The sequence below is a fragment of the Glycine max genome, chromosome 20, assembly GCF_000004515.6.
Source record: "Glycine max cultivar Williams 82 chromosome 20, Glycine_max_v4.0, whole genome shotgun sequence".
In the NCBI taxonomy this organism is placed as follows: Eukaryota; Viridiplantae; Streptophyta; class Magnoliopsida; order Fabales; family Fabaceae; genus Glycine; species Glycine max.
Window position 1 is genome coordinate 40649737 of NC_038256.2, and position 14084 is coordinate 40663820.

The following is a 14084-nucleotide window of genomic DNA, read 5'->3' on the forward strand; positions in this document are numbered from 1 at the left end:
AATGGCAATCGATAGTCAATATTGTTCATACTATATGTATATTACGCAAATCAAAAGAAAAGGGTGCTGTATATGCTTCAAGATTTCGTATTCATATTGTTTTCAACGTCCAGGCAATGAATATGCATCAAAAGAATGACAATTGATATGCATCAAGATTTCATATTGCTTTTTTTTTTTAGTACTGTATATGCAAATCAAAATAAAAAACTCTTTTTTTTTCTGTTTCTTTAACTTGTTTTTTTACAACGTCCATTATTATTATTATTATTTTCTTGTGTTATTATTAAAATGTTAATTATTAATGTGTTATTATTATTTTTTTGACAGCGTGTTATTATTATTATTATTGTGTTAATAATTTTTTAATTGTTATTGTGTTATTATTATTGTTATTTTGTTAATAGTTTTTTTTTAAATGATTTTATGATATATGAGTATTATTTTTATGGAAAATGCTAACATGTGCCCTTAAGACACTTGTTAGTGTATTATGTATAGAAAATTTTGTATTGAAAGTTGTGCAATTTACTTTTTTAAAAGTCAAAAATTATTGTTTTTAAGACATAGTTACTATTGGAAGTATCCTTAACATGTGCCCTAAGTGCGCATGTTAGCATGACCCTTATTTTATTATTAGGTAGTTTTTTATTGGTTTTTCTATTGAATTGTATATTATTCGGGATATAGTCACTATACTTTTGACAATTAGGAAACAATAACTATTTTTGTCAAATAACTAGTTTCTTATATATATATTAGCGATCAAATGGGGGATTCACAAGAAAATAACAAAGGAAAGAGTAGAGACAAAGATAATTATGTATTTTGGACTATGGAGGATACCAATGAGTTGTTGCACCTCTTGGTGGATGCTATGAATAGGGGATTGCGTGATGTCAATGGGTCACTTAGCAAACAAAATGTAGAACAAATAATACTTCCTCAACTCAATGCAAAAACTAAATTCCCTAAAACTTATAGTCATTATTTGAGTCGGATGAAGTGGTTTCGAAACCAGTATAACATGATGTCAACCCTTATGCGCAACAACTCTGGCTTTGGATGGGACCCAATTGGAAAAACTTTCACTGCTCATGAGGATGTATGGAAAGATTACTTAAAGGTGAGCTAAGTTCATAATCTTTTAAATATATTAATAGTTATAAATTTAGTAAATTATAATATTTGTAGTATATTAACAATAATTTTTTTTTTAGTCCCACCCAAGTCACAGCAAACTTCGAGGAAAAAGTATGGTTGATTATGAGTATTTGAAGATCGTTGTTGGGGGTGGAGTTTCTAGCGGGAATAATTCTATATCAGTCGATCCAGATGATACTGATGCAACAACTTTTGAGCCAGAAAATAGAACTGTTGGGATAGAAGAATTTTCATATGATCCTAATAGTGATACATTCATAACACCAAATAACTATGAACCAGCATATCAGCCTCCATCACCAAACCAACCAAGTCCACCATCCCACCCCCCTTTAGATTCAGAGGTTCCCATAGAAAAACAAAACTGTCACAAGCGAAGGAGATCCGAGTATGGAGGGAGTTCAAGCGCTGTTGGGATCAACAATCAAGGCAACGTTCTGGAAAATCTTTCTGTTGGCATTGAGACTATTGCTGTGAATTTTGAAAAAATATCCAACATGATGGAGAAAAGAGAAAAAGATAGAGATAGAGATAGAGAGCTCGAGGGTATTATTTGGGATGTTATAAAAGAAATTCCAAATTTGGATGACATAACGCGTTTCAAGACAGCTGAATTGTTAAATACTAAAGCAAAAAAGGATTTTTTCTTGAAGATGTCACCGGAAGAACGCTCATCTTGGATAAACTTTAAGTTAGGGAATAATTAATATTTTGATCATCTATTATTAACATATTATTTTAAACATCGTGAGTTTGTTGAACTATATCTTTTGGGTCTCTATTTTGGTTGAATTATTTGGTTTGTTTTTTGGTCGAACTATTATGGTTGTATTTTGGTTGAAATATTTGGTTTGTTTTTTGGTTGAACTATTATGGTTGAAGTATTTAGGTTATATATTTTGTGAAATTGTTGTGGTTAAACTTTAGTTATATTTATTTTATATATGAATTTGTATTAACTTTGATATTGACTTATAACCATGACCATGACCATGACATGGTTTAGAATTTCTATCGTTTTTATTTTCTTTATTCAAACATTATAATTTATTTATCATCTTTTTCATTCACTTTTGTAACTTCCGTTATTTTTTTGTTTAAAATGTATTAATCTTTCAAAATCTTAAAAATCCATAAAGTACTTTGAAATCTTAAAAATCTATGTTAGAAATCCATTAAAATCTTGGGTTAAAAATCCTGATTGTAAAAAGTCTTTTAAAAAAAATCTTTTAAAATCCCACAAAATCAATACAATCCCACATAATCTTTTAAAATCTTCAAGATTGTTTTTGTCAAAATATTCTCTCAAAATCCCAATCCAATACACCCCCCTAAATTATTTGCAGCTTTAGTTATTTTCATTTTAATATTTTGAGACCATGGTGCAAGTTTGGATTAGCTTATGGATATACATATTGTTTTATAGGCACTTTTGATATTGTTCTTCAATCAGAATTAAAGCTTTATCATAGTAAACTATGTTGACATTTAATACAAACCTTTATTAATTGAATTTTCAACGTGAAAAATTAGTTTTAATTGGAGAATAACACGCTCAAAAAGTATACAAGGAAATACATCTAAATTTTGCCCTTACTGTATTTGTTAGAAAAATAATTAGCAACAGAAGAAACAGTGGGGTTGTTTTGGGGGCATGAGATGAGTTGATAAATTGTAGGAGAATTCTCTATTTTTATGATATGATTAATTGCAAATCTATGAGTTGTGCACACGGCAGGACATTTACTCTAATCAGTAGACAAACCATTTAAGATGCTGATTTTTTAGCCCACATTTAACCTGAAGATTAAACAGGTTTGTTGGCAGTCTCCCCAGGCTTGCCCATGTAAGATTTTTGGGTGAGTTTGGTTGTGGGAAAGAAAAATAAAATTGACAAAAGATATTTAAATAAAATAGAGAGAAAGATGTGTGAGATTCATATTATTTTTTGAAAATTTAATCTTGAATAATTAATCCTTCCCCATAACCAAACAAGCACTTAGAGTTGGAATCTACTTTCAAGTACAATATCAGTATATACACGTTAAAAATTTATTCTCTTTGAAATTTGGGAACAAAACATTCAAAATCACAAATTCTATTATATGACCATTTTTATTTTCGGATTTTGAAATTTCGGCCACGTATACAAATACTCACCAACAAGTGTTACTAACAGTTTTTATATGAAGAAAACAACACCGTATTAAAAAAATCTTCATGTTTGTCACCGTATGATTTCAGGCAACGACGTGCCTGTATTATAAAATAACACTGAAGGATGGTAAGTTTTCAAATGTTAATTAGAGTTTTCGTTTTTGTATTATAATAGTGAAGGGTTGCAGCCCCGAGAGCTACAAGGCACTTAATAAATTGAAAAATGAGCACAAAAAATGTCAAACATAATGAAAAAAAAGCAAGACTTTGTGACTGATATTTGAAGGAGAATTTATTTTATTTCGTTGCTTTTACTTAGACTTTAGAAGCCTAGAAGGTAAGTAGAAAAACAAGACCTGGTCAAATAATCCTGACGAAAAAGAAAAATCAAAATAGGCACCACAAATTTCCAAACTGAAAAAACGGTGAAAAAGAGAAGGAAAACGTAGCCAAAAATAAAATATTAAAAAAAATAGGTACGTAGGTCTCTCAAAAAAAATAAAGTTTTTTTTTTTTACTTGCTAAAAGGAGAGATAATTTTGAAACGTGGGAGAACATGAAATTGGAAAAGGACCCGAACTCCATGGAAATTTTGGACTGGGCTGAATTGGGATGGGGAAAGAGCTATTTGGACTGGGCTAAATTTGAATAATGAAGGGGATGATTTCTAAATTTAAAAACATTTATTATTTAATTGAAGGGAAAATATAAGTAAACATAGGAGATTAAAAATAGAAATATTTGTTTTATTTTTTTTAAAATTAATTTTCCTTTTTATACTTCATCAAAGAAATAGTAAGTAATTGAAGGTTGAGGGTCGTGTGATTGACTGAAAATTTATAAACAATTTAAATAATTTAAGATAAAAATAGTTTGAAATTAAGTGATTCAAATTCAAACTTTTTATCTTATAAGTAACCTTATAATAATTTTGTAATATAATATTGAAATTATATTTTCACTTTTAATAAAAATGATTTTTAAGAACAAAAACTACATTTTCCTTAGTTTTTAAAATATAGCTAAAAATTTCAAAATTAAATAAGAAACTCATTTAATTCCAATTTGGTCAAACAATTTTTATTTTGAAATTTATATATTTTTAAAAAAATTAAAAAAATTACAACCACTCCAATGATACTCCAAAAATTCTGTTTTAATTACCCAAATGAACTTGTTTATACTCTATAAAAGGCAATCCTAATCTCTCCTGTCCACACACCCCAGCGTTCTGCATTTTCATGTAGGATATATCTTCAAATCTTATAAGCTGAACGTATATAATTGATGATTCCCACTTATGCATTTTTTTTTTACACATGTTATTATTGATACGTGAAATTTTTTATATCTCTTTATTTCTCATCAAATGAATGACATATTCTTTTGAAAATTCTAGTTATTCTTAGCATGATATTAGAAAAATTTATTGTTATTACCCAAACAAGCATAAATTGTATCATAGATTAAATCAGACATATAATTATTGAAACAATTGTTGAAGATTCAAATAATGAACATGTAAATATAATAACTTATACATTATTCTATATCCCGATGATTCAGAAACTTTTGCTTGTATTGTATTATTTGGTCTAGGTACCAAAATTGATAACATTCAAGATTATGCTGATTATGCATGCAAGATTTTTATTCATATGTTGATAATTAATTTTTGTCAAAAAAACTTAATTTTTTTCAATTATATTTTTTTCACTTACTAGCTTCAAATCGAGACCTTATTGAATTCAATATCTGAAATCCACAACATATTCATTCCTATTTATGCAATTGATATATACTAGGGGGCGACAAACAAATTATTAGGATGTGTTGGTTAAATTTGTCCATGTAAAAAGTAGTACTACTAAAGAAAAACTAATGCACAATCCCATAAACACAATGAAGTAAAAAGTTTTCAAGCAAAGCAAAGTACAAACAATCTTTTGCCGCGCTTGATTAGTTGATTGTGAAATCTGACGTACCACGATGAATAAGCACGTTTCTTTCAGTGTGAATTGGACTTTTTTCCCATGGAGTGGATGAAAAGCATTTGTAGTGGGGGGGTAGAAGCGCAACAAGTCCCACATGGAGTGGATGAAAAGCATTTGTAGTGTTTATAAGGAAATGAGAAGAAGAGTGTGAGCACTGGGCGTGGTAACTCATGCTTGTAACCCAAGTGGGAGTATTAAAGTGTTGGAAAGGATATTGGTCCGGTGGCTTTGGTGGGGGTTGAGGCTTCAAGCAGCCTTGAAGGGAGTGCCCTTACTCTAATGTTACGGCATCATTCTAATTGAAAAGGATCAACCAGCAAACATAGGAATAAGGCCAGAGGCCTTGCAGACCATTGAAAACCTTTGATCTCTTGTTCACAAGCAGTGTGTAAGGGTTGTCTCTTGCGCTGACCTCGTTCTTCTAGCCGCACGCGATGCTGTTTCTCTCGTACGTAATTCATTTTATTTATTTCACCCACGCATCCTCTCCTATATTCAGATTCTGTACCAAGAATATTATTGATCATTTATTAGTTTTTGCCCTTTTTTTTCATCTCAAAAGTAAATAGTCAGAAAAATCATCAGATCTATGTATATTTGAAAAAACACATCGTCAACTCCCCTATTAATATAGAAAATGGAATTAGAATGAAGGTACGACCCATTAAAAGTTATGTGTATACATAGAAGATAAGAAAATAAAGAATAAAATTTATAGTATGATATATAACAGCTTCATTATTTGAAACGTGTTGGATGATTGACATTGCATTTAAATAATTATTTCCATTTATTTTTACTTGTTTTTCATCACTTTTATTACGTACACATTTTAAAAATACTCTAAAAAAAAATCAATTTTGCATCGTTTTAATTGTGAAAAAAATTATAAAAAAAAAACTCTCCTTTCGACGAAGTCATCTTTTAAAGGATCATTTTTGCCATACATCACTTTAAACACAAAAAAGGGGTGGTATAGTTATCATCTAGTAGTACCACTGTCACAACACTTTTTCTTTTTCTATCGTTGGTACAAAAAACCACGACACTTTAACAATAAAATACTATCCATATTAATTATCACTCTCCATATTTCTACGATCACCTTGACCTCACTTTAACTAAAGCCAAGAATATTTAACACACAAAGCAAGTAGGGTATTCTACAAAGAATCATAATTAGCAATTAAAAAATCAATAACTTTTTCCCCATAAAATACACTTTAATGTATAATAAATTAAAAAGTTAAACTAATAGTATTTTTTTTACTAAATTCAATTCTTATAAATAAATTTTGAATTTAAGTCTTATGAACAATAAAAATATAATTAAAAAAATACGTTAAAAATAATTCAACCAAATTTTCCTATAAAAATTAATAATTGACAAAACTAATACATCTATCAATAATGATAAAAAAAAAAAAAACTTGGACACCCATTCATTAGCATTACCATTCTCTCAACTAATTTTATAATTTTTTATTTATTTTTTTGCTTTGAGTAGTCAGGGGGCCAAGATTTCCCGTGCCACTGGGAAGAAAAGATGGCCTAACCTTCAGCATAAACCTTCCAGGAACGTCTTCCCGAACCGGGCAGCTCCTGGACAGATTCGCCGCCAGAAAGTTCGACGCCACCGACGTGGTGGCGCTCTCCGGCGCGCACACCTTCGGGCGGGCCCACTGCGCCACATTCTTCAACAGAATGAACCAGACGGATCCAACCATCGACCCTTCCTTGAACAACAACCTCATGAAAACATGTCCCTCTTCCCAACACCTGTTCGGTGACTCCAGGACTAAGGGAACCAGAAACTGTTCTTTGACAAGTTTGCAAATGCGGTTGTTAAGTTGAGTCAGTTGGATGTGTTGACCGGGAAACAAGGACAGATTCGCGCCAAATGCTCCGTCCCCGACACGAAGAAGGTGCTCACCTCTATGGTGGAAGAGGGACTGGATTTAAGTGCTCAGATGTGAGATTAATTAACGAATACTAATTTTTGTTTCTTAGTAAATTAATGATGACCATGTTTCGTTGTAGACTAGTAATGTGACTTACTAGCACATAAAATGAGGAGTTTCTCCCTGTGTTACTATCTGCATTCTGCGATCCTTCGTTTTTATGTTGTTGAGTATGCTTTTTCTATGTCATGTTATTGTGTTTAACAGTTTTATGAACCCATTTAATTCAATACAAATAATAAAAACTGAATTCAGAAATACAAAATTAAATAAATTAAACACCATAAAAGCAGTATTTTTCCTATATTGGATTGGATTTCAAAAAGGGATGAATTGAAAGAAAGAAAAATTGTCACCTTTTTTAATTTATATATAGGAAGGAGAGGAAAATTATAAATATTATTTTTATATTCTTATTATAAATTGGAATAAAGAGATGATAGGTAAAATAAAACTTGAATAATTTAATTTATACAATGCCCAATTTGGGCATTTTCCCATCGCTATAGCACAATTTCAAGGCTTTCGGATGGCCAACGAATTGGGCCATTGCAAGGTCATTGTTCTAAAACACTGGCCGAAACTTCCTGTAATTCGGATTGAGCTTTTCAGAATACATGGAACAGGGCATGAAACAATAGTAAAAATGCATGAAGCAACGTCCTAAAACATTAGGTGAGTAGATATATGTTGCAGGCTGGTCCCAAATGAGTTAATAGGATCGTATAAAAGCATTAATGCATGAAGCAACGTCCTAAAACATTAGGTGAGTAGATATATGCTTTTTTCTGGCTGAGATTTTCAAAAGTTTGAAAAGTCCAGCTCGTTGGTTTCAGAAGTTCAGTGGATGCATGGAAGGACAACGTGTCGGAAAATTAATATACTTTCTTTTCTTTTATACATAATAATAATAATAATAATAATAATAATAATAATAATAATAATAATAATTATCATCATATTTTTCAATTTTCTCCTATTTTACTGTCGGTCAGATGTGTTCATAAATAAAGTTTTAAAAATAATAATAAATTTGATATCACACTTTAACTTAAAACTTTAAAATTTATTATTTTTCACCATCGCAACACCTATAGGACCTGCTACCTAGTCTTCATGCATGAACTTACCCGTTAAGAAGACTTTCGATATAAGTGATCTTCATGTCCATGAATTTGTTGTCACCATTTTACTCGTTTGAGCCGATTATCAAATCAAATCATTGGTTGTGATACTAATTGTGTGTCGGTAAACACCAGGAAGATTTTCACCGATGATATGTGAGCAATCATATAAGTGAGTATGCACCACACTTTAATAAAAAACTTTAAGGTTCACGTTTATGGATCTTATAATGCTCAATTTTGTCATTCCTATCCGATATGAAACTTCACCTTACACTATGAAGAATCGATGGGGTAAATATTTGAAAGATTTACACTAGTAGGCCATGAGCAACTATATAAGAGACCTGATATCACACTTTAATTCAAAATCTTAAGGTTTAAATTTATAGGTTTTATTCTTCCTTATATGGTGCTCAATCTTCTTATTCTGATCTGACTTAGAATTTCACCCCACACTTATATTTCATCTTTCTTAAAAAAAAAAAAGATTAAATAATATGGTTAAAGTCGAATTTTAATGTGAGACCACTCTTGAGGAAGGAAGGGGCAAGGAAGCTTATATAACGTGCGAATTAAACCGATCATTGATGAGTGATTTATCTTTTAAATTTGATACCCACAAGAAAAAGGCCATATCAGTAAAATGTATGTTTCTAAGACATGCGTTGCTAGTAAATAATACTAGTATTGAAAAGTGAAGAGTTTAAACTCTAAAGTAATTTGCATGAATTAAGTCCAAATTTCCCGCATCATGGTCGAATAGAGAAAATTGTTACGTCTTTGGTTGCAAGACATTGGCAAAAAGGGTGAACCGGCCATCAAAATTGAATTGAACTTGTTCCACGTTATTGAAATACAGGAGCCACCTCTGCCCCTCTTAACAGTAGTATTGTTAAAATTAAAGATTCAAACAGGGCAGTAGTACTTTGAAGATGTAGCCGCCCACTTGCCCTAATTAAAATCAGTAACCTAATTACCCTCGTACTCAACACGTGACCTTCTCCTTATCTTGACACACTGGGTTTTATTCAATGACAATGACCCACCTACATCAAATCCAATTAATAAACTTCAATGATCCTTCAACCATTTGCCATTGTCATTTTCTAATATTTTGTTTCCTGCAGCCTGCAGAGACGTCCCTTGAACCTACCACACGGCTGCTTAATTAGAATTTTTTTAAAAAATTGACCACAATATGTTAATTTCCCCAAGTCAATTTATATTATTAACACGCTAAATTCCTAAAAAATTTATGAATATATTCGCACAGTGGTCCATAATTCCCATTCACTAGTCCAGGTTCAAAGCCACTCCTTTATCTTTAAATACTAGAGATGCCTTGCTATATCTGAATTCATTACCTTTTCCTCTTTTGATATCATAATGGCTTCTATTTCTTGTATGAGTGCTATTTTAAGCTTTCTTCTCATCTCTATCTTTCTTTCTGTTTACAATATTGAAGTGTGTGAGGCACAAGCCAGGCCTCCTACAGCGAAGGGGCTATCATACACCTTCTACGACAAAAGCTGTCCTAAGCTTAAATCTATCGTTAGATCAGAGCTCAAAAAGGTCTTCAATAAGGACATTGCTCAAGCTGCTGGCTTGCTTCGCCTTCACTTCCATGACTGCTTTGTTCAGGTAATAATTAACTAAATAGCCAAGCTAGGAGAGCTCACTCTTATCAGTTAAGCGGTGTTTTTCCTTTAATTGTTTTCATGTAAATCCATAACATTTATATTCTTCCCACCTTAATTAATTATAACATCTTTTTAATTAATTCATACTTTTTTAAAAAATAATTAATTTAGTATTATTATTTTCTCATCATACAATTTGCCAATTATTTATACTATTATTTTAAAATTGTCATTTTCTTATCTTTTTATCTATTTAATTATTTTTATTAATATTTAAAAAAGAATCTTATAAAAAAATAATTTTTTAAAAAGATGTTATAATTAAGAGCGGAGGGACTAATGTTTTACTGAAAGACAATTATTAGAAATTTTTCTACTACCCAAACTTGGTATTATGCTTATAATCCACTTAGGTAGATTACAGAATGAGCAGTAGAAGTGAATAACAAACACTCTTAAGACTTCTGGTACTCATGCACAATAGCATCACTAAACTTTTTCTTTAAAGACTTTAACAAACCAATGATTATATAAATGATGATCATGCAAATCAAAGTTAATCTGTCTCGTATCATGAGGCCAAATTAATGCACATTTAGATACTTTTTGAAAACATAAGTACTATTTAATTGGAGATATGCTGACATATGCATTGATGGTTATGGTCGGTTATTAATGTGGTTAGATGAAAAATTTAAACATGTAGGGTTGTGATGGATCAGTATTATTGGATGGATCAGCAAGTGGGCCGGGTGAGAAAGAAGCGCCACCAAACTTGACTTTGAGACCTGAGGCATTTAAGATCATCGAAAACCTTCGTGGTCTTTTAGAAAAGAGTTGTGGAAGAGTCGTCTCCTGCTCCGACATCACTGCTCTCACTGCACGTGATGCTGTTTTCCTTGTAAGTACCATTATTTGGATTATAGCTTATGAGATGCCTGTGTAAGAATATTTGATTTAGGTTGAATTGAGGAACAAAAGTTAAAATTTTAAAGAAAATTCTACCAATTGGCTCGGTTATATATATCAGTAGATAATTAAATGAAAAGACTCAATTTAAATAAAAAAAAAGTTTTAAGTATATCAATTATGAAAAAAAAAATTCAAGACCTAATTAAGAATTAGATAAAAATATTAAGGATATGGTTATTTGGGTCAGATCGATGCTAAAGCACTAAGTTAACGGTGGAAAGGATGGGTTACTAATTTAACATGTCCAATTCTTTGTTTATTCTGAATTACAGTCAGGAGGACCAGACTATGAGATTCCTTTGGGAAGAAGAGATGGGCTAACCTTTGCCACAAGACAAGTGACATTGGACAACCTTCCACCACCCTCAAGCAACGCTTCAACCATCCTAAGCTCCCTCGCCACCAAAAACCTCGACCCCACCGACGTCGTAGCGCTCTCAGGCGGCCACACCATAGGCATCAGCCACTGCAGCTCCTTCACCAACAGGCTCTACCCCACACAAGACCCCGTCATGGACAAGACCTTCGGCAACAACCTCAGACGCACGTGCCCCGCCGCCAACACCGACAACACCACTGTGCTTGACATCCGATCCCCCAACACCTTCGACAACAAGTACTACGTTGACCTCCTGAACCGCCAGGGCCTCTTCACCTCCGACCAAGACTTGTACACTGATAAAAGGACTAAGGGCATTGTCTCCGACTTTGCCGTCAACCAGAACCTCTTCTTTGAGAAGTTTGTGTTCGCTATGCTCAAGATGGGTCAGCTTAATGTGCTCACCGGGAAACAAGGGGAGATTCGTGCCAATTGCTCCGTTAGAAATGCCAATAACAAGTCCCTCTTGACTTCTGTGGTGGAAGATGTGGTGGAAACTTTGATAGAAATGTAATGTGACTGGGTCGATGCATGCATGATAGTGTATGTTTGTTGTATATATATGTTGTGGTGATGATGAATAATTGATAAGCCCTTGTTTCTTGTTCCCAGCAGAGGGCTTTTTTTTGTGATAAGGAACCATTGTCTAATGGCCCTAGCTAGCTACTTGTACCTCAGTTATAATGGAAAAATCCGAATGAGAGCTTCTCATTTATTGTTTTCATTTTCTTTCTCATTGTTTACTGTTTTTATTTTCATTGAAAATATTTTTAAAAATGCAATCAAACATATCCTTATATTGTTTTAGTTTTTATAATATATATCAATAGAAGTTAAAATAAAATAGTCACTCCTTAATCTATTTGAATAGACAGCATCTTAATCAGGATACCTATTTTGGGAATTCGGTTAGTGCCTCTTAAATATTGTTTGCACTATATATAATGCACAATATGTACTTTCTATGTTATAAAAAAATGTGCTTTCTAAATAATTTTCTCAAAGCAGACTTTCTCCAAATAATACGGGGTATTAAAAAGAGTTGACCTGAGCTTATAATGGAAATAGGCCATGACCTTTTTATATATACACTCTTTTAGTTTATTTTAACAAGCTTAAGTTATTAATTAGATTAACCTCTTTAATTTTTCTTTTATTCCAAACAGTCTTACCGTCAAGCTTATATATAGATAGTTTTTTTATTATTTAATAAGATATTTTTTTATCAGCACACACGTACACTATATATATATATATATATATATATTCACATGTAAAAAATGATTTATCTAAATTTTTTTAAGATTTAAAATTTAAATATCATATGAAAAAATTGAAACAAATTTTTAAATTGAAATTTAGTTTATGTTATTTAATTAAATATGAACCAATTACTTATCCAAGCATTAAATTTGTTTTGATGAAAGAAATAAATGAACATTTACATGAAGAATATTATAAAAATGAATTTAAAACATATTTTTATCATAATAATTTAGATTCTAATTTGACTTCAGGTAAATTGTTCATCCCAATGAATTAAGTGTAAGTTTTGCTACTTGTTTCATAAAAAAATATTTATTTTCATTTTATGTTATAAAGTGATTCACATTTTAATAAATTTACATATACATATTAATGTATAAAAGAAATTTAAATTTTGTCCAATCAAAATAAAATTTTCAATTATTTACTCGTATAAGCGAGAAGATAATAAATAAAAAATGCATATGATTTGCCTAACAAATAATTTACGTAGGTAAAGAAAGAAAAGGCTTCAACATTTTACATAAGCGAGAAGATGATAAATATAAATAATGAATAACGTACGACTTGTCTAAAATTTGATTTAGAAATTAATATTACTCACACTTTTTATGTTAGATAAAACATTTATTCAATAATTTTTTCTTAAATTTATTACAATAAAAATACTAAAACTATAGTAAAGTATAATTTTTCGTAAGTAATTAAAATGTTAACATAATTTAAGTTTAATTATTGATCCTATAAATTAAGTGTTTGTTTTTGTTCTTTCATGAAAATTGTTCATCCCCATTTATTATATTATTTTATAGTTCATATTTTAGAAAGAGTAAAACATTCAATAAATAAATTAAGTTATAGAAAAGTGGGTAGAAAATATATTTATTTAAAATTATAATGATGAATTAAAAAAATATAATATAGATATAGATTATATATGCTGCCACACTGGGCTGGTGTATGTATCCGTTGAGACCAAATCTTCCTTACCATCATACTTAATTAGGCTATTGCTTCCTGCACTGTTTCTGGAATATATTTTAACCTTTTGGAATGGTTATTAAGGAAGTAAAAAAGAGAATACTTTCGGATAATTTTACATCTCGAAATGGACGTTTTAAAAGAAAAAAGAAGTACAAGAAGCAACATGGGGAAGTGGAAGAAGCAGTAGTCTCATTCTTTTTTGCATTAACAGGATCATCACGGCCCAAATGATGAATATGAAACCCATATATGCATGGGTCGGTCCTGACACTTCTTCCTGCAGATGCTAGATAAAACAATGTCTCTCTATATATAATGAATAAAAAAGCTTAAATCACACAAGAATTAGCTACCAAATAAAGAAACTAATCGACCTTGACACATATAATTAGAGAATAAAGTCATGGCCAAATTTGAAAGCAAAAGAAAAGAAAATTTGC

At 30.9% G+C, this 14084-nt stretch overlaps 2 protein-coding genes and 1 pseudogene across 2 annotated transcripts; all 3 read left to right on the forward strand.

The window, feature by feature from the left end:
- Positions 1–941: 941 nt before the first annotated feature.
- On the forward strand, positions 942–1950 carry LOC102661339 (uncharacterized protein At2g29880). The gene is made up of 2 exons (XM_006606110.3): positions 942–1126; positions 1221–1950. Exons 1-2 carry the CDS (start codon positions 1001–1003, stop codon positions 1869–1871), a joined length of 777 nt encoding a protein of 258 aa, XP_006606173.3. The 5' UTR covers positions 942–1000; the 3' UTR covers positions 1872–1950.
- A 3360-nt stretch (positions 1951–5310) lies between these two features.
- On the forward strand, positions 5311–7491 carry LOC113000731 (peroxidase 12-like; annotated as a pseudogene).
- Positions 7492–9700: 2209 nt separating this feature from the next.
- LOC100775837 (peroxidase 12) lies at positions 9701–12118 on the forward strand. Its single transcript, XM_003556112.5, has 3 exons — positions 9701–10044; positions 10750–10944; positions 11288–12118. The coding sequence occupies exons 1-3, from the start codon at positions 9790–9792 to the stop codon at positions 11906–11908; spliced, it is 1071 nt and encodes a 356-aa protein (XP_003556160.1). The 5' UTR covers positions 9701–9789; the 3' UTR covers positions 11909–12118.
- The last annotated feature ends 1966 nt before the right edge of the window (positions 12119–14084 follow it).

Coding starts and splice junctions, on each gene's coding strand:
- LOC102661339 (XM_006606110.3), top strand. CDS start 1,001: ATGAAGTGGTTTCGAAACCAGTATAACATGATGTCAACCCTTATGCGC. Junction 1,127..1,220: donor TATGGAAAGATTACTTAAAG/GTGAGCTAAGTT, acceptor TTTTTTTTTTAG/TCCCACCCAAGTCACAGCAA.
- LOC100775837 (XM_003556112.5), top strand. CDS start 9,790: ATGGCTTCTATTTCTTGTATGAGTGCTATTTTAAGCTTTCTTCTCATC. Junction 10,045..10,749: donor TCCATGACTGCTTTGTTCAG/GTAATAATTAAC, acceptor TTAAACATGTAG/GGTTGTGATGGATCAGTATT. Junction 10,945..11,287: donor CACGTGATGCTGTTTTCCTT/GTAAGTACCATT, acceptor TCTGAATTACAG/TCAGGAGGACCAGACTATGA.